Source organism: Syngnathus scovelli, chromosome 3, assembly GCF_024217435.2.
Source record: "Syngnathus scovelli strain Florida chromosome 3, RoL_Ssco_1.2, whole genome shotgun sequence".
Taxonomy (NCBI): domain Eukaryota; kingdom Metazoa; phylum Chordata; class Actinopteri; order Syngnathiformes; family Syngnathidae; genus Syngnathus; species Syngnathus scovelli.
The window spans coordinates 17,990,709-18,011,962 of NC_090849.1; the positions used below are offsets into that span (position 1 = coordinate 17,990,709).

Here is a 21,254-nt window from a genome sequence, read left to right on the forward strand (position 1 = left end):
TAGCGATCAATATGTTGATGAATTATGAAAATCAATATATAGATTGACCCATTATGTGGCTCAATTCGGTCGCATGAGTACAATCATTAAATTACTACATAATGCATTTCCATAATACACAGCAGGTAACGAGCAAGGTGTGATTGCACTAAACAGAAGAATATTATTGTCCTCTTTGTTCTTCCATGCTGTCAATCATATTACCAAAAATATTAATAATTTAAATGATAAATGTATTGAAGAATGGAGCCATTCATTCATTCTCTCTCAAAGGGGCTCTGTGTGACAGGAGACATCTCTCAGGGGTGTGGTTTACATACAAGGAGGAGGTAAGAACAATGTATATCTAGAAATATACTGCATATAAAAGATGAAAATTGTTTTCCGGTGCTCTGCGCATGCACGCAAACATACAGGGAGGGAGTGAGGTGGATGGGATGGCTCTCATGTTGATCTAAACCACAGCTGTTGGCCATGTGTGTGTGGAATATTTAACACAGCTCCCGCGCTTGCATCCTCTTCATCATCTCATCCCAGTCATTCTGCAGCCATGTCGGACTCAGAGGACATGACGGAGTTCGCCAGCATCGTGGAGCGCATCGAGCGCGGCGAGGTGAGTTTTACCGCCGGCGATGAGCGCAGGCGGCGCCGCGTCATGCTGGGTGGAAGCCTGACGGTTTCAGAAATGTGATTTACGGTCGTTTTAATATGATACAGTATGCACGACGGGCCTCACCTTTGAGTGTTTACGTCATTTTGTATGAGATTTATTGCCATTTTCTAGTCATTACTCTTTAATGCAGAAAGGCTGCTGTCATTCTCACTGTACGCTATTGAACAAAATAATTCGTCATGTTCATGGACAATATGATAACGGATCACTTTGTGGCTACACCGATGCGCTCCAATACAAGCGATGCATGAAAAGATTCTAGCTCTACAAGAGTCATTTTTCATTTAGCGATAATAGGTTTATTATAGGTGGGTGGGTCGAGCTGTACCGCATCGCATTTGGAGCTGTTCCGAATTTTTTGACCTACTGTGTAATAAAAGGGAATCCAAATACTGTTGTGCACATCCAAACCCTTACCAAAAAGTACAGTACTTCTACATTTTTAAAACTTAAGTTCTAAAAATGACATTTTTTTAAAATTACCGTCTGATTCTATATAAATTGTTTTACATAACCTTTTTATTCAGTTATGGCAATTGAGCATACACTCTCGTTTGCAAAACACAAAATAATGCTAACCATCTAGAAAAAAATATCTTCTTCATCAGCAAAAAAAAAAAAAAAAAAAAACACAACACAAAATAACTGTCTGTTACATGAGATGAGTCTGCTTTCACTGAGTTCATGTCCTGCTCACAACCTTTATGATGCCACCGTTAAGTTGACTTTGAAAGTTAAATATTAGGAATAAAAGTCAAGTAACATAATTAAAAGGTAATGAAAGGCCTTATTAGTTATGTCCATACCATATGGCCATGTGCTTTAATACATACAGCTCATGGTACTAAAGCGACTGGTGCATGAGCAACATTGTTATCCTTGACCCCATATGATGGCATGACAATATTACATTTTGATTTATATGGTTACTGGGTATTTTATATGGTTAGTATTTTATTCTTATCAGATGTGTACTTTACACTGAGTCGCCTAAAATAGACCAGTGCATGTATTCTTGTAAAATCTAAAACATTACCATCTTGGATATTGATGTTCATACTGATCTATTTAAAGATCAATTGTCGAGCAGCACTTTGTTGTATTGGCCTTTTGTTGTGTGGCAATGAGCCGAGAGTGTGTTTGGACTTGTGTGTTAGTACAGTAGTTCCACAGTGCTGCAGGCAGGGTGCACACTTTTCTTGTGTATGTGGCACCCTTGGCAGCAGCTGTGCAGTAAGTCAGGCAGGGCACCCGGTAACCGAGAGCCTGCATGGTGAATAAGAAGAAAGGATACATTTACCTTTTAGTGATGACTGAAACAATCTGAAAATTCGTTTTCGACATAATACTGCAGAAAATCTTTGCTAGGGTCAAACTAGGCCCTCACAAGCCATGCAATGTTGTACAAGCGGTGTTTTAAGGCATACGTCGTCTTTAAATGCAATAAATAAATAAATTGTGAAGTACTTAATATTGAAATACAAAAATAAAACGTAACGCGAAAGTAATTGTGGAAACTAGAAACACTAATAATAAACAATATACCCTAATTTACTTGTGAGTTAAAAACACGTTTGCATTTAACTAATTTTGTACAGTTCTTGTACTGATCAAATTTGCCGGTATACCTATAAACTAAAGGTCACGGGACACTTAAGTGTTTATACTATAATTATAGTATAAAGTGTTAGCATTAGCCATTAGCACTCAATTAAAACACGGTCAATCATGGTGTCAATTAACTTGTCATGTTATTTAACTTTAAGAGCCGACGAAGTCCATTTTCTACACCAAACCGTGTTCGTTTGACAGTACAAAAATGCGACTGTTAGATTTATGCGCTAGGGGTGATTAAGTTTACGAGATGCTCTTGAAAGCAACTGTGGTTCCCATGGAGATCCCCCCTCCCCCTCCCGTTCTTTCTTCTCACGCCCCCTCCCTCCCCACCGCGTGCTGCCTTTACTGCCTCAGTAAGCGTCGGGTACTTCTGCTAATTCACCGGCTCGACTCTTTCCGCCGCGTCACGAAAAGTTCACACGGCTTTTTTGTACTCTGCTTCAGCTGCGATCCAAACAAAAGCCATTTGTCTTGCGACACGAAAGAAAATCGTTGTTTTATTCTCTAATTTATTGTGGGAAGTCAAATCCCCCCTTCGTCATGACTGCAGAGATGCGGCGAAGTACCGCACACGCGGTAAGTCACTTGAGCAAAAGTTTGATGCATTTGGCGAGACGATACGTCACAGTTGTCATGTGTGTTCTACAAAACTCGCAAACTCAAAACAAATTTTTCGATTTGTCACTTCTTTGAGAGCTTTCTTTTATAACTTTGAAACATTTTGGCGTTTTTTAAAAATCCTTTTTGTGCCTTATTTCTGCGATTGTCTTTATGTCGTTGCAATAGCCTTGCGCGTCGCAAACGTGAGCAACACGCACGTTCTACGCGTTTTTAAGTCTATATTTAGCTAGTCTACTTAATCCTTCCTTATATAATGTGTGAGAACCACGCTAAAGCCAAGAGACTGCAGACTACTAATTGTCGCACTGGCACGACAAGTGTCCTTGTGCTTGCCAGTTTGGTCACACCTATGTGACAGAATATTACTTTTCAAAATGGGATTTAAAAAAAAAAAATTGGGTTACAAAAATGTTGATAATAGAATGAGTTTTTATAATTTAGATTCTTAAAGTAGGTACATTTTGCTCTCATAGTAGTTGTGCAGATTTAGTTTTTTTTTTTTTTAAATCAGACTTATGCTGTAATGTGGTTGACAGAGAAGGTGTCTTTATAATTTTCGATAAAGTAGGTCCATGCCCGCATAATAGTTTTGCACATTTTATGTGATGCGGTTGACCTTCATGACCTGGAATTACTTTCAGATCACAGCTGTGCATTACCAATAGTTAATTGCTTAATTGTTTTGACCCCAATGTGTTTGTGACCATTTGAATTTGAAGGCGTTTCCAAACTTAACGAATGTTTAGCATGAGGGGAAAAATTGTATGCGAAGATGGATGAAATAAAATTTGGTCAAAAAATATGGAACATGTATGGGGGAAAAAGTTGGTCATAACTCAGTGCTATGTGGTGGACATTGAGTTACTAAATGATGGCTAATGGATCTGCCACCCGCAGGTTCCCATCAAGAATATTGAACGTGAGCTGATCTGCCCCATCTGCAAGGAGCTCTTCACACACCCGCTCATCCTTCCATGCCAGCACAGCATTTGTCACAAATGCGTACGGGAGCTGCTCATGCTCAACTATGACGACTCCTTGGACGGTGGCTCCGAGTGCTCAATGCCGGGCAGCCCCAGGTCCCGCGTGCCATCGCCCTCCATGGAGAGGCTGGACAAGCTCGTACGATCAGGTCAGTCAGTATGAGACAGCTGTGATGTATCCAGCGAGGTTACTTTTATTAGTCAGTTTTATTAACTATACAGGCAATGTCATGTAAAAGAGTTAAACCCTGTCTTAACTTTCAAAGGTGATTGGGTGTTGCATATTTGCATCACGGTTCTCGTTTTTATTCAAAAGTAGTCATGCAAAGTAACAACTTGGATCAACAATGTGGATGAAATTCCCAAGTTTTGGAGTTTTGAGGTTCCAGTTGACAAGGATCAAGACAAAGGGCCGAGCTTAAAGTGGGCCACGCGTTATTGTGCCTCCCTCCTCCTCCTTGTCCTACTTTAATGAACACAAATGATTTGATGACAATGTGGTACACACGCCTTTCTTGTGCTAATCCTGTCTCTTTTTTTTCCAAGTAGGAGTCACTTTTATGAGTTACAGTATGTCTGAGTTTTGATAAGCTTAAGCCTGAATTGGCACGACTGTCTGGTTTTCTCTGGTGAGGGGGAGTGTCAAATAAATAACCCAGTACAATCAGCAAACACTGATGCGTGAACGAAGAATTAAACATTCTGTACTTGTCGCAACAGTTTTGGCTCCCCGCTTAAGTTTTGAAAATATTTCCAGAGATGCACAATAGTTGCCTTTTTCCCCCCCCCTCTTAAAACAGCAAAGTCGCTCCGATTCGAGACCTGCTTTTTAAGACTCGTCATTGCAGCGGCTTTGCGTGGGAAGAATTGACCAAATAAACACACATGCTAACATTAGCTTGGCGGCAGATGCTCCACTGGTTGTTTTTTTTTTTTTGGGGCAGGGGGTGATTTAAGGTGTACTCAGTTGGGCCCCGGGCCACCAGGTATGCATCCTTGCTCTCCCGGCTGTATTTTTCTGCTACGCAATCTCCACTTGCCTCAGTGGCATATTTTAATTAGCAGACCAAGCTACAAGTGGTTGCTATGCAACAGAGAGGTTCTGGGCAGAAAAAAAAAGAAAAGCAACTCAAACCTGTCTCTGCGAACATTCCCCACCCCGACACTCCAAGGCAAGCTGAATGAGTTTATTATATCCAGCATGTCTTGAGTTGACACAGGAAACCAAAGCCTCCACTTTTGAATAAGCAAATTTGAGGGCAGGCTGAAAGCCCCTCTGTGCTGGGACAACTCCCCAATATGTTAACTATGACCAAGTGCGCTCAGCTACAGCGTTAGCAGGCTGTAAACATTATACACAGGATTATGAATATCCGCATTGCGTACGTTTCAATAAGATGATTACAAAAACGCACAGAGCATCTTGTTGTTGAAAAGCCAGAACTTATGAGCTCATTACTTTGCCGAAAAAACATGCCGGCCTCCGCCGCTCACTCGGATGGTCGGTTACCATGGTGACGCAGGCTGCCCCTGTAAGGAATGAATGAGGGATTACAAGGAAAAGAATAGAAGAGGACCTGCTGGCAGTTTATTTTATTATCAGTGTGCAACTGGGACAGGCACTACTGTGGCATGCTGCATAAACTAATGCTACTTGTCGCACGGCATACCAAACAGACTTGACGATTAATCAATTTTTCTTCTTGAAGTTGAGTTCATTACTCAACTTTTTTTGGCTTCCTTTGTGGAACGCATGTCCTAGCTGACATCCAATGCCCTTTTCCATCCACTGAAGCTAGAGACGCTATTTTAAATCATGATATTAACAGCACTGATGTAATGCATTATATTGTATTGAAGTGAATTCTGTTTTTTTGCATGCACTTGTTCAACATGCAGTCAGTAGACACTTCATTAGGTGCACCCGCACCTTCTGATGATATCCTAGTCAGACATTTTAGCACAGGTGTACCTATTGAAGTGTCCTGTGAGTCTATATGGTGCATCTGAAAAGTATTCACAGGGTTGTATTTTTTTTCCACATTTTATGTTAGAGCTAGATTAATTTATTTCCTCCAAATTCCTCACCCACGACACCACATAATGACATGTTAATTCCCCCACCCCCCCTTTTTTTTTTCTTGTAATATGATGCCAAAAGCCTGGCACACCTATGGGCGGTTTTGCCGATTTCCCTTGCCAATCCTGCTCAAGCTCAATCAGGTTGGATTGGAGTTTTGGTGTGCTGCCATTTCAAAATAAATGTATTCCCTTCTCGGATAAATCTGTAACTTCGGCCAAATGTGGACAAAATGGCACTGTGAATACGCCCTGTTACTATGCTTACCCACTGTGTTCAATCATCTATAACTATATTCCACTCCAAGCTACATGACACTCATGTTTTTATTTTTTATTTGAATTAACCACTTGCTTATCACTGACTGTTCTCATGATGACATGATCTCACATTCATGCCTTTGTTTCATATTTTATTGTCACCTCTTTTTTGTTGATTGCTTGCAGCCTCAGTGCGAAGGTCGCTCGGAAGTCGAGGTAGACGCGGCCTCCGGCTCTTGAGTTACTGTAGTAGTGAGTACAGTGTCGCCAGTGGGACCCTCTTTGTAAAAACCCTAGCTTGAGTGCTACTTTTCCGCTAGTCCTCACCCCTTTTTATTTTATTTTTTCATTTTAGCTTTGTCATCACTACCAAATGCAAATTCACTCTACGAAGTAGTTAAACAGATTAGTTTTGTTTTTTTTGTCACTTAGTTTGTAGTAACTGTTGCACTCACTTGTGCATAGCAAAAGGGATACGATAAATATATATCAGGAAACAATCCAGCACGAGAAATACGTCCATTAAATGACATTGGGGGAAAAAATGCTGAGCTCGTAAATTTGATTGAAAAGTCATTAGTCACGGCTGCTAATATTTCACTCCAGTTATGGAGGTGGCAGTATTAGATTACAGAGTGGTTGACAACTGCCAAGCAAGTTGAACAAGAAGCCATTTCTGTCTTCTCTGCAGCTAAATACGATTAGGTTAGTTAACAGATCAGGTACTCGAGGAAAACTAAATGAATGGATTTTAATAGTCACAATTTTATCTATCTTGCTATTTTCCCCATCAAAATGAATGATGTGAAAAATGTCAGGCGACGATCGCAGGTTTGTGTTGAAACAGAATCTCCAACTCAAACTCCCCAACGCCGTTTTGGCTCGCCCACATTCTTGCTCTTCTTGACAGCAGTGGCTCCGGGGCCCCCTGCTCGCTCTACTTATCGTCTCCTCGTGGCATTAAATACACAAAGCGGCTGCTAATCGTTTAGAATTGTCACTGCAAGTCAAGCAAAAGAAAACAGAAGATGAGTGAGCGGTTGTTTGTCAGCGCTGCCAATATTTAATTGCGCTTTGGATGCAAGTGAGCATTCTTGGAAGAAATGATATCTGACCAAGCTTTTATTTTTGTTTGATTGCTGTCCCTAACTTTTTGTGTGTAGTGAAATTTACTGTCTGAAAACCATTACATCAGACATGAGAAGTTGAGCTTCAATGAGATGTTAGTATGGAAACAGGAGTTCAAAACATTCCAAGATTCTCCCAACAGTTTGACACAGACCCGATTCTATCCGTCCTGGCTTTTGCTGGCCGCCACGTTGTTAGTCAACATCAAAATCATCTCTTGAATAGTTCAAGTTAGACGCACTGTCGCTGCAGGGCCGGGCCATGGAAGTCACGTTATGCTCATCCTCATCCTCATCTTGACTTTGTCGTGATCAGGGGTTCCACTCTCGCAGCTGTTAGCCCAAAGGTGTCAAACCGCCACGCTTCGTCCCCTTGCTCACGTGCACGGCATATATGCAGACCCGACGTAGTTGACACATTTGTCGCTGCCTCACCCCCCCCCCCCCCCCCCTTTTCCACAATGTTTTTTCCTCACCTGAGGAGTGTTTGATTGAATTTTCAGGTCCTCGGAAACGAAGCGGAAATACTGAGATAAATCCAGCACTCCTCACTTCTCCCCAAAAACGTGAAGCAATATTCTTGTCAATGTGGTGTTTGTTTTAATTTTCCTTTTTTGTGTGGTTGCTGAGTCGTCACTTTAGTTTGCTGGCTTTTAAGTGTGTTCACGCAATGTTTTTGAGTCCATTCTCACTGCTTTGTGTCCACCGTGATGTGTACGCCACCTCACTTGTTAGGATGCTGCTGCATCAGTAACAAGCACAGTATTGTGAAGGCAAAAAAGAAAACTCTTGAAAGCTCTGTTGCTTTAGGAGGTCTTGTGTTGTATGTGTGGAAATACAGTAAGTGTTAATATGACAACTGGATAAATGATTCATTACAGTGAAAGACAGTACTTTTGTCACACTGGTTGACTTTCAAGTTGTTTTGATTTACAGGAAATAGAAACACTATGTTGTCGCCAAACCTTTGTTAACTGTACAAGATATGGAGCTGAAATAGGAAAGTTTGCAAAGCACAAATTATAATGGGAGTGTAAATTTGTCGTCACTGTAAAAGCTAACAGTACAAGTAATTTTTACAGTTTTATAAGACATTAGGCACTGTTAAACTCAAAAGTCACTCTATTTTTATCAACAGAAAATGGTCAATTTCTGTATAACTATCATGCATATTCTACCAAGGATAATCAATCTTAAGTGGCATCACACCCAAAAGTACAAAAAGCAAAGAAAAAAACAAAAAATGCTGTTGGTCTATGAGATGCTAATGGACCTCAATTTGATGAACGCCGAATTTGACCACTTCTGCCGTTTCCGCTGTCTTTAATGTCGTTCAAACACAGAATGTCTCTTGGTCCAGCTTGACAATCAACACTTACTGTCTGCCACTGTTGTGAATGGTGAATGACTTGCAAAAAACAAAAAGATCCCATTTTCTTTCCCCTCACAAGACTGCTTGTCATCTCAAGCCACAGTGGTCCTAAGATAGCGCCTCCTCCAGGACCCATGAGTGACAGCTGCCTGATATGATGCCTTGTGTTGTGCTTCTGTTACATGCATCCACGGAACAGTAGTCAATAGTCGTTGATTTGTGAAGCACAAAGTGAGGAGAGCATGCTGAGGTCCTATTTGTGATCACGATCAAATAGAATCATACAATGCAAGACATTTTGACGTAGCACTTGCGTTACCTTTTGCTCAATGTAGTTCTTCAGCCTAATTAACGTATTAATTAATGATTTACTTGACTCCAGTTAGGAAGTGCGCCTTTATTTTTTAGATGCATTTGTGTACTGGTGCATCTCAGTAAATTCAAATACTGTAGTAAAGTTTTCAGTGCCTCCACTGTGCTGTCTTTTGTTAGCAACCTTTTTAAAGAAATTTGGTATTCACAAGTAGGGCCTCAGACAAAATCCCAAACAAAAGACCAAGGCTGTGAATGCAACGCTCTCTCTCATGACACTCACTACGCATCCTCCCCCCACCAGGTTCCATCTCATCCCCGGGCTGGCGCCGAGGGTCCGTGACACCTCGGGTCACCACCATCGCCTGCCCGGGCTGCCAGCATGACATCGACCTAGGCGAGCGCGGTATCAGCATGCTGTTCCGCAACTTCACTCTGGAGAGCATCGTGGAGCGCTACCGGCAGGCGGCCCGCGCCGCCATCGCCATCATGTGCAACATCTGCAAGCCGCCGCAGCAGCAAGAGGCCACCAAGAGCTGCATGGACTGCAAGGCCAGCTACTGTAACGAGTGCTTCAAGATGCACCACCCCTGGGGCACGCCCAGGGCCCAGCACGAGTACGTGGGACCCACCACCAACTTTAGACCCAAGGCAAGTACCGCTAACCGTCACAGTTTCCACTAAAGGCAACAAATCACTTCTCTTTTTGATGTTTCCTCAGCGCTGAGATCAGTTTCTATTTTAAGACACGGATCAGGAAACTGTGTCTCGATGCTTTTTGGAAGTCTGGTGCTTGTTCCTGTTTCACTTCAACTTAGCTCTTCAAAGTCACGTTCTGTCTAACGTCACAGGTGCTGATGTGTCCCGAGCACGAGATGGAGAAGGTGAACATGTACTGCGAGGCGTGCCGACGGCCCGTGTGCCACCTGTGCAAGCTCGGAGGCAGCCACGCCAACCACAGGGTCACATCCATGAGCAACGCCTACAAGATCCTCAAGGTACGGAACTTGCACGAGGCTTCGTGCTGTGTCACATGACCCGCTCTTAGCGTCACTTCTAAGAATTGACTGAAGAACCTGGAGAACAGGTTTAATGGTTTAAAGCTGATGGTGGGCCACACACTATCATGGAATAACCCATCCCAGACACTTCTAAGCACATGCCAACTTATTAGGGCACACGTTGGAAAAAAAGTATTTGAACACACCAAAATTGGTGTGATGTTGGCAAATCTACATTGGAGTGTTTCAATGTGAGCTGTGGCCCACAGCAGCTCCTGTTCAAGTGTGCTCATTGTGTTTGTGCCTTGCCATTTCCCCATCTTTTAATAAATGTCTCTCCTTGCCCACTGCGAGGGCATTAAAATTAGAAATCTGTAATATAGTGGGGGTTGTGAATGATGACACTTTGAACACAAGATGAGTTTAGACTTGTCGTCCGGGAACAGTCTGTGAAATTCAATCGGCTGAGTGCAGGCGTGTTAATGTTGAATGCAAGCGTTTGTCCCCCATGACCGCGTTATTCATTGTGCTGTCAAACTGCGGTTAAGGTTGGCCCTGCTTCAGGTTTCGGTGGCTGGGACCAAAAAAATAATTGCAGTATCATCTCATTGTGTTCCATACGAACACGTCTATGCAGATAATGGTCCTCGTTGGAGTTTGCGGGTGTCCCTAGTCAATTGCCTGGTCAGTGTGTGTGTATATGTAGGCCACCTGAAAATCTGCTGTGTCTTCATCTGTTCTCTCACAGGAGAAGCTGGCCAAGAGTATCCATTACCTCATCAGCAAAGAGGACCAAGTCAGGTCTCAAATTACCGGACTGGAGCAGCTCATCAGTCAGACAGAGGTACAAAACTTGACAACATCCTGGGAAGATGGCTCACTAATGATCACGATCAAAGAAACTCGTCTCGTTTTCATTTCCTTTTGTCAATTGGATTTCCTTTTTTGGTCAATGACTCAACTTGGTAGGAAAGTATTCCCCCCCATGTTCCAGTTCTGTGCAAATGGCACAAACACAGAAAAGAGAACAAAGTAGTCCAATATTTTGTAGCACACACATCTTTTAAAGGGAACATAGTGTGACTTGTTTGAAAACCTGTCCGTGGAGTTGAACAGCAGTATCTGACTGCACTACGCGTTAAGTTCATCCAGGTTAATTAGGTAAACCACACAAACAAGGAAACTGGAGGTTGGGTTCCTCTAAACCAGCCTAAAATTGTGGTCTTGTCACACCATTTTTTTTTTTTAAAGAGTAGCAGCTGTTGTTCAAAGGCATCTTAATGTCTTAAACGTCATCTATTATTGGTTGTTATCTAGATAAAATGGTAGCCTGGATGGATGATGTGTTTTCCCTCAAAACTAATGTTAACTGTTAAATATTCCTGGTTTGTTTTGTTGGTCAAGACTTATGATGACATGTTAATGTTTGGATGATGAGGTATATTTTGGTTGTCTTGCAAAACCTAACATGTGTTTGAATTGGAATAAAATGCAGGCTGACGCACACTATCAAAAATTCCTGGAGAGCACTGATAATATTTCATGTTTGTCGCAAAGGAAAATGGACAGCTAGCAGAGCGTCAGGCCAACGAGCACTTTGAACGCCTGTTTGAGACCCTGCAGGAGAGAAAATCGGAAATGCTCAAATCCATTGAGCAGTCACGAAGCAGGCGCATGGGACAGCTCAAATCCCAGGTACACGTGTGAGAATTTCTGCAGAGTATTTTTTCTGTTTTTTTTCTTTACAATTTCAGTATTTCTTTTGATAGTCTTTCATTTGAGATTGTTGGAACTTTATATTTTTCTGATTTTTTTTCCCAATTCACAAATCACATCAAGAGAATAATGTCTTGCTAATGTAATTGAAAATATGTCCTATTTATCTGTAGTGGCTATTTGATGGCTGGTTGATGTACATAAAGGAAAACATATTTTCAAATTTAAATGCTTATTTTTAATTATTTAAATTTTTTAAATTACATGTGTACTTCACTTCACAGGTTTCTTTTATATCAAACAAATGGTTTTAGGTTATTCACCTGACATGTTTCGGCGGTTTCTTCCGCCTGAAGGCGGAAGAAACCGCCGAAACATGTCAGGTGAATAACCTAAAACCATTTGTTTGATATAAAAGAAACCTGTGAAGTGATTAAATAAGGAAAAACAAAATGAACTTAGTACAATAATTACATGTGTACTTTTTCATTGTCATTTTTAATGTCATTTAAAATTGAAGAATTTTATTGAAATTTTCTCTTATTCTTTTTTGTTTTAATCATTTATTGTTAACATGTCTATTCTGTGTCCTCACAAAATTCCCAGTACAAAATTAGTTTTGAGTTTTAATGTGCTTTTATCGGTATTTTCCCAGATGGAGGAGTACCAGGGCATGCTGGAGAACAGTGGCCTGGTGGGCTATGCTCAGGAAGTCCTCAAAGAGACCGACCAGTCTTGCTTTGTGCAGACTGCCAAGCAGCTGCATGTCAGGTATATATTTAAGACCCTTTAAGTTACTTAGGCTTTGTTTGTTTGTGAGGCTGCAGAACATCAACATGCCAAGCCACGTGCAGGCAAGTTCTCAAATGCAGTAAGCAACCTTAAGCTGGTTAATTGAGCTCCATTAGCGGCTTTGGATAAGAACAGAACCTTTGCACTCATGGGATCATGATACTGTCCACTCTCACTCTAGCACTATTCCTAATCCTTGCTTATGAAAGAAAAAAAATGCCTCAAATACATATCAGTATAAGATTTTGTGTGTGTACAGAATCCAGAAAGCCACAGAGTCACTAAGGACTTTCCACCCATCAGCTGACTCCTGTTTTGATGAGTTTGTGCTGGACACGTCAAGAGAAGAGACCCTCCTCAAAGAGTTGTGTTTCGGCGGAGGTAACGTCACATGACACACACAACACGGGTCGCTGGAGTGAAGCGCAGACATCTGCAGATATCAAGAGTCTGAATGAGACACAGGGATCAATGCTGGATCAATATTGAGACCTGATCATTGGTTAACAACCTTCTCACCACGTTCTTTTCATACATCGCTGATGTCATCGTCCCAACGATTGTGGAAGGAGCAGTGTCGAGAAAGTCAATACAATTGCTGCCCTATAATGGCTTTTATGTAATTCCAATCAATGCTGCTATGTTGACAAGAGGAACAAATCGTTAGCGGAATAGTCTAACCTTTGGCACATTAGATCCGCATCGAGTAATTGACCCGACCGATTGCCATTCAGTAACTTTCTTCTGTTCACAAGCTCATTGATTAAGTGACTGGCTAACAAATGACCAATTTGATTATCTTTACGTACCCTCCACACCTGGTGTGTTAAATATCCATATCTGAGAAATGTTTTCTTAGGTGCCTGTTTACGTGGTACTCTTTAAGTTCGAGTTCAAATGGGGTCAGCAGGTTCGCGCTGAACAAAAGTGCATACAAATTGAGGTAATTACACTTGCCAGTGGTTTCATGTTGTGAAGAGGAAGGCTTCTAACCAAAATGAGTGGCTATGGGAAAACAAATTGTCTGGAGTACAAAGAGATGGCTTGAGATCTTTAAGAGTCCTCCTTGTGACACTGATCTAGCTTCCATTACGGCACAAGAGACCTGCCCTTAAAGTTACCAAAATAAACTTCTTGATGTGAAGAATGCTTTTTACCCCAAAACCACAAAATGACACACTTGCTTTTTGTGGAACATGAACACACATGGACACTGTTTTTAGGGTTTAAATGCTTGGCCAGAAGATACTTTAATGGCTCATCAACTGCCAACGCTTCAATCAAATTAGTGCAGTGCAGAGCTGCATTTCCTTTGCTAAGAGCACCATTAGCCCTCACAGGAAACTCAAATGGAAGGCGCATAAAAAAACAAGTGGTGGAAAAGATCTGGCTGGGGGGCCACATTCGGCCCGTTTTGTTCTTTAATTCGGTCCACTGAGCGTTTTTATTACTAACAGTCCTGCAATATTTGTTGCATTCAACTAGCTTTTTAGATAGCTTAGCTTTTGCAATTTATAGTATATAATTGAGCTTGAGTGAAAGTGGAGTTTGAAACCAACTGAAAATTTTGGAATCTACCTGTCAGTCTGCTTGCCGTCGGTGGTAGTTATCAGCTGTTGACTCGGGGCCACTCAAAAGGAGAATGGCGGCGTGCCAAGGGGGACTTCAGCTGTGTTTGCTATGTCAGCAATGCTAAAACAGTCTGCATTATTCCTTCACTGTCAACGCCGACGTCTGTGAGCACGGCTGACGCTTTAGCGCTTGCGTTGTATTGCAACTAAACACATTGTAATCAACTTGCGTTACTCTGTCAAGGGGTTTACTCTCATTAGCATGGCAGCCAAACAAAAAGTGATGGAGTTGAATTTCATTTACAGTAACTGAGGAATGCTACTTGGGTAGTCAACAGTGAGACGTGTTAGTTACCTGACGAACCCTTGCTTGGCAAGCTCGCAAACTAAACCCTAACTGAATTCTATTTTTCTTCATTAATACTCTTTATTTAATTTTATGTATTTCATATCACCAACATGTCTCTTGTAAAGACACCAACTTAAGGAAATACTGGCTCAATAGTGAAAAATGAGTCGATTTCCTGTATGCAGCAGGAACAAAGGATGACGGGAAGGAGAGAAATCCGAACCCCCTGCAGTAAAACTTGGCAATGCTGCACTCCGTCTGCTACCAACCTTAATGTCTGATGGCCCACTGCCCTAATTTTGTTGCAAACTGGCGACAAACATGGGAAATAATTAAAAGGCATTGTTTGTGTTTGAATTTCTGCCATCAAAGTAGTAGTAGTAGTAGTAGTAGTAGTCAATAATAGATTGTTTTGTTGGTCTGCGTTATGCAAGATGATTCACGTATGCACATACATTTGCTTCAGTTCACGCAGTAGAGCAAAGTACATCGCTGAGCAGGATTAAAGGCTTTAATAGATCCGTCTTAGTGAATCATTGAGATTCACTTCTCATGACATTTGTCAATCACTTAGACTTTCACGTCTATGTATTGTTACACCACAAAGGCCACATGTTAAGTGGAAGCTCTCAGGCCCAAAGTGCTACATTCTGAGATTTCGGGAGGACATAATAACTTTTTGTTCCATCGGCTCAAGTGCTCTCCATGACATTTTATGGTGTACCTATTTTAATGCTATAACAAATGGAAAAAATGTTTTGGTCCTTTGGTGCTTACTGAAATAAGATTTGACAGTTCTTAAATGGGAATTGGGGACTTACACTCGCAATGTAGATCCACCCACAAAAGACTTCATTTAAAGACCCCCTTTAATATCGAGATTTGCTTCCACCCTCATTCAGTTCCGGACCCCCCCATGATTGACCTGTCCAAGAGCCGAGTCTATAATGAGGCCACCATCTTCTGGAGGCTGTCTGACGACCACCAACCCACAGACCAGCACGTGCTAGAGTACCGCAAGTAGGCCCCGCACACTTAATGAATGCACTGATGTCATCGGCAGAAAAGTACATCCTGTAGCTAAACATTTCCTGATTTCAGATTGGGTGACCCGAGGCAGTCGCTGTCCCAAGAGGATATTGAGAATGGCGCCTGGCAAGCGATGGAGCACCTGCACGGTCCCAGCACCACAGTATGCGGCCTGGACCCCGACAGTTTGTACGCATTCAGGGTGCGCACCTGCCGGAACTCTGTGTTCAGCCCTTATAGCCCTGAGGTCACCTTCCATACACCCCCTGCACCTGGTAAGAAGGAACATCAGTTGGCATTATTGCTCTTATCGTCACATAGGTGACAAAAGTACTTTAATAGATGTATGGACAGAAGTACTGATGTACTTTACTTCCCAGCATTGTTTACATGATTTATAATCTGTATTGTAATAGTTTTTTTTAGTGTTCTGGAGAGCTTCCTGGGAATGGTGTTTGCAGATGATTGATTAAAATCTCCAAATGTGATTATGCATAGGATTAGTGACTTGCCTGGTGATTTTGGCCAGAGCAATAAGTAAAAGAATAGATAATCCTCGTTTTTGTGTTTAGAGACAGATTAAAAGATGACAGATGCTTTGCTGTTTAGGTTTTCAATTCTGAGGCGCACAATAGAGGCAATGAAGCACAGTGATGTTTTGGCAGATCACCATGGTGATGCTTTTTTTTTTTTCTTTTGCCTGTCTTTCACACTATTCTCACCAGAGCGGGTGAATTGTTTAGTCGGCAGCTCGTGTGAGATGGTAATGTGGAAGAATACAGCTTCCCTTCTACGCTTCTTCTTGTCAAACAGTGCAAACAGATGGACTCAAATGCCAGCCACAAACAATCCTGATCAGTCCTTTGTTCACAAAAAGTTGTTCACTAGCTTCTCTGGCTGAGAGTGCTTTCCACCCAACACAATTTGGGACAGTCACTTGGCTTGGATTTTAATTTGGACACGTGTTGTGATTGGGACATCTTCATTCCTGTGCTCTGTTGAAGGATTCAATGTGCATCACTAATGAGGAATTTGAAGCCAGAGAACACACGCAGAGTCAGAATCTTAGACTCGAGAGACTAGGATTGTTGTATGTTGGGGGAGGAGCCAAATTTAGCCTGCGCTATTCCCTTGACACTGTCGTCAGGTAGACGTCAACTTCAATTCATGTCATTATAAATGTAGCTCTGCTGTGGTGTGCAGGCAGACGTTAGAATTATTATGCCCCAGTTGTTCTAAGGACTTCCCAGGCCCATAAATGAGCGTGTCCTCCCTGGAGTAGACCCCATATTGCCCTTCCATGCAAAAGGTTGAGCGAACATTATGGCATGATGTCATGATGTTGGCCTACTAACTATTTATAGAAGCTAATTAATTCCATCCAAATGAGGAGTTTAGCTACACATGGTGATTACATTTCTTGAGGGAGTAGTAAGCCAACCTAGTGACTCTTTTGTATTCCAGCGCCCTCATGTGTCCACTTTTGGCATGTACACATAGTGCAGGCTCAGGATCGGAGATGATCAAAAAAATCTCTATTAGGGTTGGATGGGGATTTTAGAAATAGAAAACATTTTGTTTTGGCATAAAACAGCCATTCAAAATAATGCAATTTAAAAGCACGACGCTCAATAGACAATTTTTCAATAGTAGAACTGTATCTAAATTTAAGTATTTTGTTGAACAATTCTTTTTTTCATTCAAATTTTATTGGATTATTCAGAAGAATTGATCCTAAAAATATTGGATAGTGACAGCCCTACTCTCTACGCACAGCCTTCGACTTCCTGTTCAATGACAAGTGTGGCTTCTGCATGGAGCGCCTGGTGCTCAACAAGCGGCGGGATGCAGTGGAGAGCGTGGCCGGCGTGGCCTTCCTGCTGGCTGCCGACCGCGTACAGACGGGCAGCTACGTCAGCCTGGACTACATTATTGGCGACACGGGCATCTCTCAGGGAAGGTACGTTAGAGCGCACACGGTTTGTTTTTTATTATGGTGGTGGCTAGGACACAAACCCTTTTGAAAAATGCATTTTAGTGTTTTCATTTTTCACAAATAAGAATAAAGTAGTAGCTTGAGATGAGTGAAGATGAAAGCAGTCATTCTGCCAATTAATTTTTTGCAATCTGATTGTCTCATCTCGACCTCAATGGGATTTCATTGATAAACTTTATACTGTTGCTATCTGTCTTATACTGCCATCAGATGGACAAAGTAGGTAACGGAAGGAACAGCATTCAATTGATAGTGTGACTAAAACGGTTTCATTATTTTTAATTCTATTCAAACTGTTGAATGTGTACTAACTCTGGTTAATATTTCAAATGTTTGATGTTTTGCAGACACTACTGGGCCTTCAAAGTAGAGCCACAGTCCTACTTGGTCAAAGTGGGCGTGGCCTCGGACACAAAGCTGCTGGAATGGTTTCACAACCCGAGGGACACTAGCAGCCCGAGGTACTTTCCATTCACGCTGCACAGTCGAGCTTTTGCAACACAACACAATCTTACCGGTGAAGCTCTGAACTAAGCCTGTGATGGTAAAAGCAGTATCAAGTTTTAAAGCGCTTAAATTCCAGACACCTGTGATATTTTTCTTTACTGTGCAATTACTTTTAAAACAATATTTCTTAAGACTCATATTCACATGACTAAAATAAGATTTATTTCCATAGTTTTTTTAAAGAAAACAAAATGGGTGTCATCAATGAATTGGAATGCAACAATTGCGAACAAAAATATTTGGATGGGCAACATTGCTAACCAAAACAGCAGCACCTTTGAAAAGTGTCAAACAACCATTTCTCACCTAGGTACGACCACGACAGCGGACACGACAGCGGCAGTGAGGACGCTTGCTATGAGCTCTCGCAGCCCTTCACCCTCCTCACTGTGGGCATGGGCAAGCTCTTTATCCCCAAGGCGTCGTCCTCGTCTTCATCTGCCACTGCCGCCACCTCCTCGGGCGACCCGGGCAACCGCACGCTGCCCATGCCGCAGCGCCTGGGCGTGTGCCTGGATTACGACGCCAGCCGCGTGTACTTCTACGACGCCGACAGCATGCGCTGCCTCTACGAGAGGCAAGTGGACTGCTCAGGGGTCATGTACCCGGCGTTCGGCCTCATGGGCGGCGGCAAGGTCCAGCTGGAGGAGTTTGTCACCGCCAAGAGGCTCACCTTCTGAGGGCGACTGGCCGTGGTCAGCTCTCTATTTGCACCTTTTGGCAAGTGTACTTTGGCATGGTATGTGGTAGGAAGGTTGAGGCGGCTTCAATCAGGGTCTTTGGTCCAAATAGTTTTTTTTTTTTTTCCCCGTCAGATTTGATAGACGGTGAAACATCCAACTGTGAAACCTGAGCTGGTATGTTATGACAACACTAATATGATACAGACTCTAGAGTCTGATTCTAGAGTTCTCCAGGCCCGTTGAGGTGGCTTAGATCAACGGTCTTGGTCTGTCTAATTGATCTGATCAACACTAATATGACACGATTTTATTATCGTTCGTCGTACAAAGCAATGAGATGTGTAATATTGTACCAAAGTTTGTTTTTTTAATTGTTCAATTTAGCTGCTTAATTAGTCAGCAGCCGTTTTAAGTATTTTGGATTTAACAAATGCTTAACTCATCTGACTCCAGAGCAGGATTTCCCAAATATGGGCCTGTGAGTAAACTTTTTATTTGGGTTGTCGGTTGTGTTCTTAATGTTTAATTTATATACGGTATGTTTATTTGGAGGGAACCTGCTCTTGATGTGTAATAATCGATCACATGATTGACTGTTGTGTAGCAGCTGAATCTTTTTTTCTTAGTGGACCTGATGGGAGAAAGCCTTCGTAGCGAATCTTTTAGTGCTAGCTCCTCCGTGCCTTCCGGTTCATTTGTTTGCTCAACAATTCTCTGATATAGTTGCACAATTGTTTTGAAACATGCACTCGGGTTCATTTTATAACACTTGACTTTTTTTTTTCCCCCCCATCACTGAAAACACTTTTTGCACTTTTTTTTTGTTTTTCCTCTTTCTTCCAACACTGTATCACTACCTAGCACATTTGTGTCCTTCACTTTGCATATGGGCATCACTCACTTTTGTCAGAATGTGAACACCTGCCTGTTTCCGCCTTCACACATAAAGGAAAATCTGGTGCAACCGAGCAGCCTTTGAAACGCACCGTTGACTTTCTTCAATGTTGCGATCACAGTTTACACTCACTCAAGGGCAATTTACGTTTGGGAAATTAGATATTGGGTAGCAACACGGACACTTAATGGTTACCTTTTATTTCAGAAGGGTCTTCTGGTACCATTGGTGCTTTGCTTAAATATATGACCTACCTCCTAGCTGTCAAGCCTGGATATTATAAAGTAAATATTTGCAGATACACCATTTTGTTTAAGTCACAGTCAGTGTGTTCGCCTTCAACATGCCTTCTCTTTTGACGTCAGGTTTTATATACATATTAATATTGTGTGGTTATAAGTATAAACTGTACACTGGAAACGTCCACTTTCATATCACTCTAGAGCAGGGTTGTTTTCTGTGCAAGTGTGTTGTAATCTGTTCTGACTACTGTAAAGTCCTATTTCAACGTAATTCCCTTTTAATCTTATGTATGTATTATTGGTTCGTTACAAATAAATAGTCAAGCTTCTTACATTTGAACTCTCCAGTCTTACATCATGAAGAAAAGCATTTTTCATTTTATTTCAATTCCACAACAGTTGCAAACTTGATCCAAAAAAACTAAATCTCTATGCATTTAAAGACTGACAGGGCAGCTTTCACTGGCGGAATGTAAACAACAGCTGAATGTCTTTGTTTTCCCTGTTTTTGTTTTTGGGTGTAAAATCAAATCAAGTCAAATTTATAACCAAAATTGCAGGCAAGCTAATACAAATCAAAGCTAGCATGCCGCATGTCAGTAACACTTGTATGTACCTAAATGAGTGCAATAATATTTCAGTGGAGAAATAGCTAGCTTTGCTTAGACTGAGACTAATTTGCACTATTGGTAGTTAACAATAATGTTAAATTTGTCTAATTTTTCCTCAAGTTGCTGGAGGTAATGGGTACAATTACTGTATGTGTGATGTAAATGTGAGTAGAATTATTCTTGGCTGGACTCGCGTGTGTGTATGTGTCGGGATGTCGTCAAATAAACTTGTGTTTTTATGAAAAATGGTTGTGGTTTCTTGTTGGGGGGGTAACTATATGAGTAGAAAAGTGACGTTTTAGAGTGGCATTAAGATTAATTATTAATTATTAATTATAATTCGTTTTGCACGATTAATGCAACTTGACATTTCTTATGGAGCTGAAGACTTGGACCTCATGATCTAAATTTAAGTACAATGCTTTTATTTCAATTAGTGTGATGTGTAATTTATATTAATTATATTCCAAGTGTAATATATTTAATGATATTACAGTACTATGGCTACACTTATATTGCTGTTATATTACATTATTGTATAGGATAGATTTAATTGCATTTATTGGATGATATAATGCATTTAATTGTTAGCTTTGAATCTAATTACATTTATACAGTGTACAATACATTCATATCAGCAGTCAATATTAAATCATATAGTATGACTACATTTACTGTACTTGTTGTTTGAATGGGTATAATACATTGTAATATTTTGAATATATTTTACACATTGGAATGAGTACAACACATACATTATAACTTGATTATGACTATAATTTGACTTGCAAATATTATTACTACTGCTGTATAATAT

The 21,254-nt window shown here is 41.3% G+C and overlaps 1 protein-coding gene across 6 annotated transcripts; it reads left to right on the top strand.

The window, feature by feature from the left end:
• The first annotated feature begins 22 nt into the window (after window positions 1-22).
• trim36 (tripartite motif containing 36) lies at window positions 23-20,683 on the top strand. 6 transcript variants are annotated; one of them, XR_007490658.2, is made up of 17 exons: window positions 23-329; window positions 501-613; window positions 3,809-4,043; window positions 6,421-6,486; window positions 7,865-7,927; window positions 9,350-9,696; window positions 9,897-10,043; window positions 10,795-10,890; window positions 11,604-11,741; window positions 12,418-12,533; window positions 12,814-12,935; window positions 15,377-15,494; window positions 15,576-15,778; window positions 17,280-17,463; window positions 17,847-17,960; window positions 18,317-18,745; window positions 18,822-20,683. XR_007490658.2 is itself a non-coding variant. In XM_049764012.2 (16 exons), the coding sequence occupies exons 2-16, from the start codon at window positions 551-553 to the stop codon at window positions 18,684-18,686; spliced, it is 2,382 nt and encodes a 793-aa protein (XP_049619969.1). In that variant the 5' UTR covers window positions 28-329; window positions 501-550; the 3' UTR covers window positions 18,687-20,683. The 6 variants fall into 6 exon arrangements, 5 of the variants coding, with proteins under 5 accessions (XP_049619969.1, XP_068506336.1, XP_068506337.1 ...); XM_049764012.2 differs by having other exon boundaries at window positions 28-329; window positions 18,317-20,683; XM_068650235.1 differs by lacking the exon at window positions 6,421-6,486 and having other exon boundaries at window positions 44-329; window positions 18,317-20,683.
• Window positions 20,684-21,254: the final 571 nt, after the last annotated feature.

Coding starts and splice junctions, on each gene's coding strand:
- trim36 (XM_049764012.2), top strand. CDS start 551: ATGTCGGACTCAGAGGACATGACGGAGTTCGCCAGCATCGTGGAGCGC. Junction 11,742..12,417: donor TGGGACAGCTCAAATCCCAG/GTACACGTGTGA, acceptor GTATTTTCCCAG/ATGGAGGAGTACCAGGGCAT. Junction 17,961..18,316: donor AGGGACACTAGCAGCCCGAG/GTACTTTCCATT, acceptor TTTCTCACCTAG/GTACGACCACGACAGCGGAC.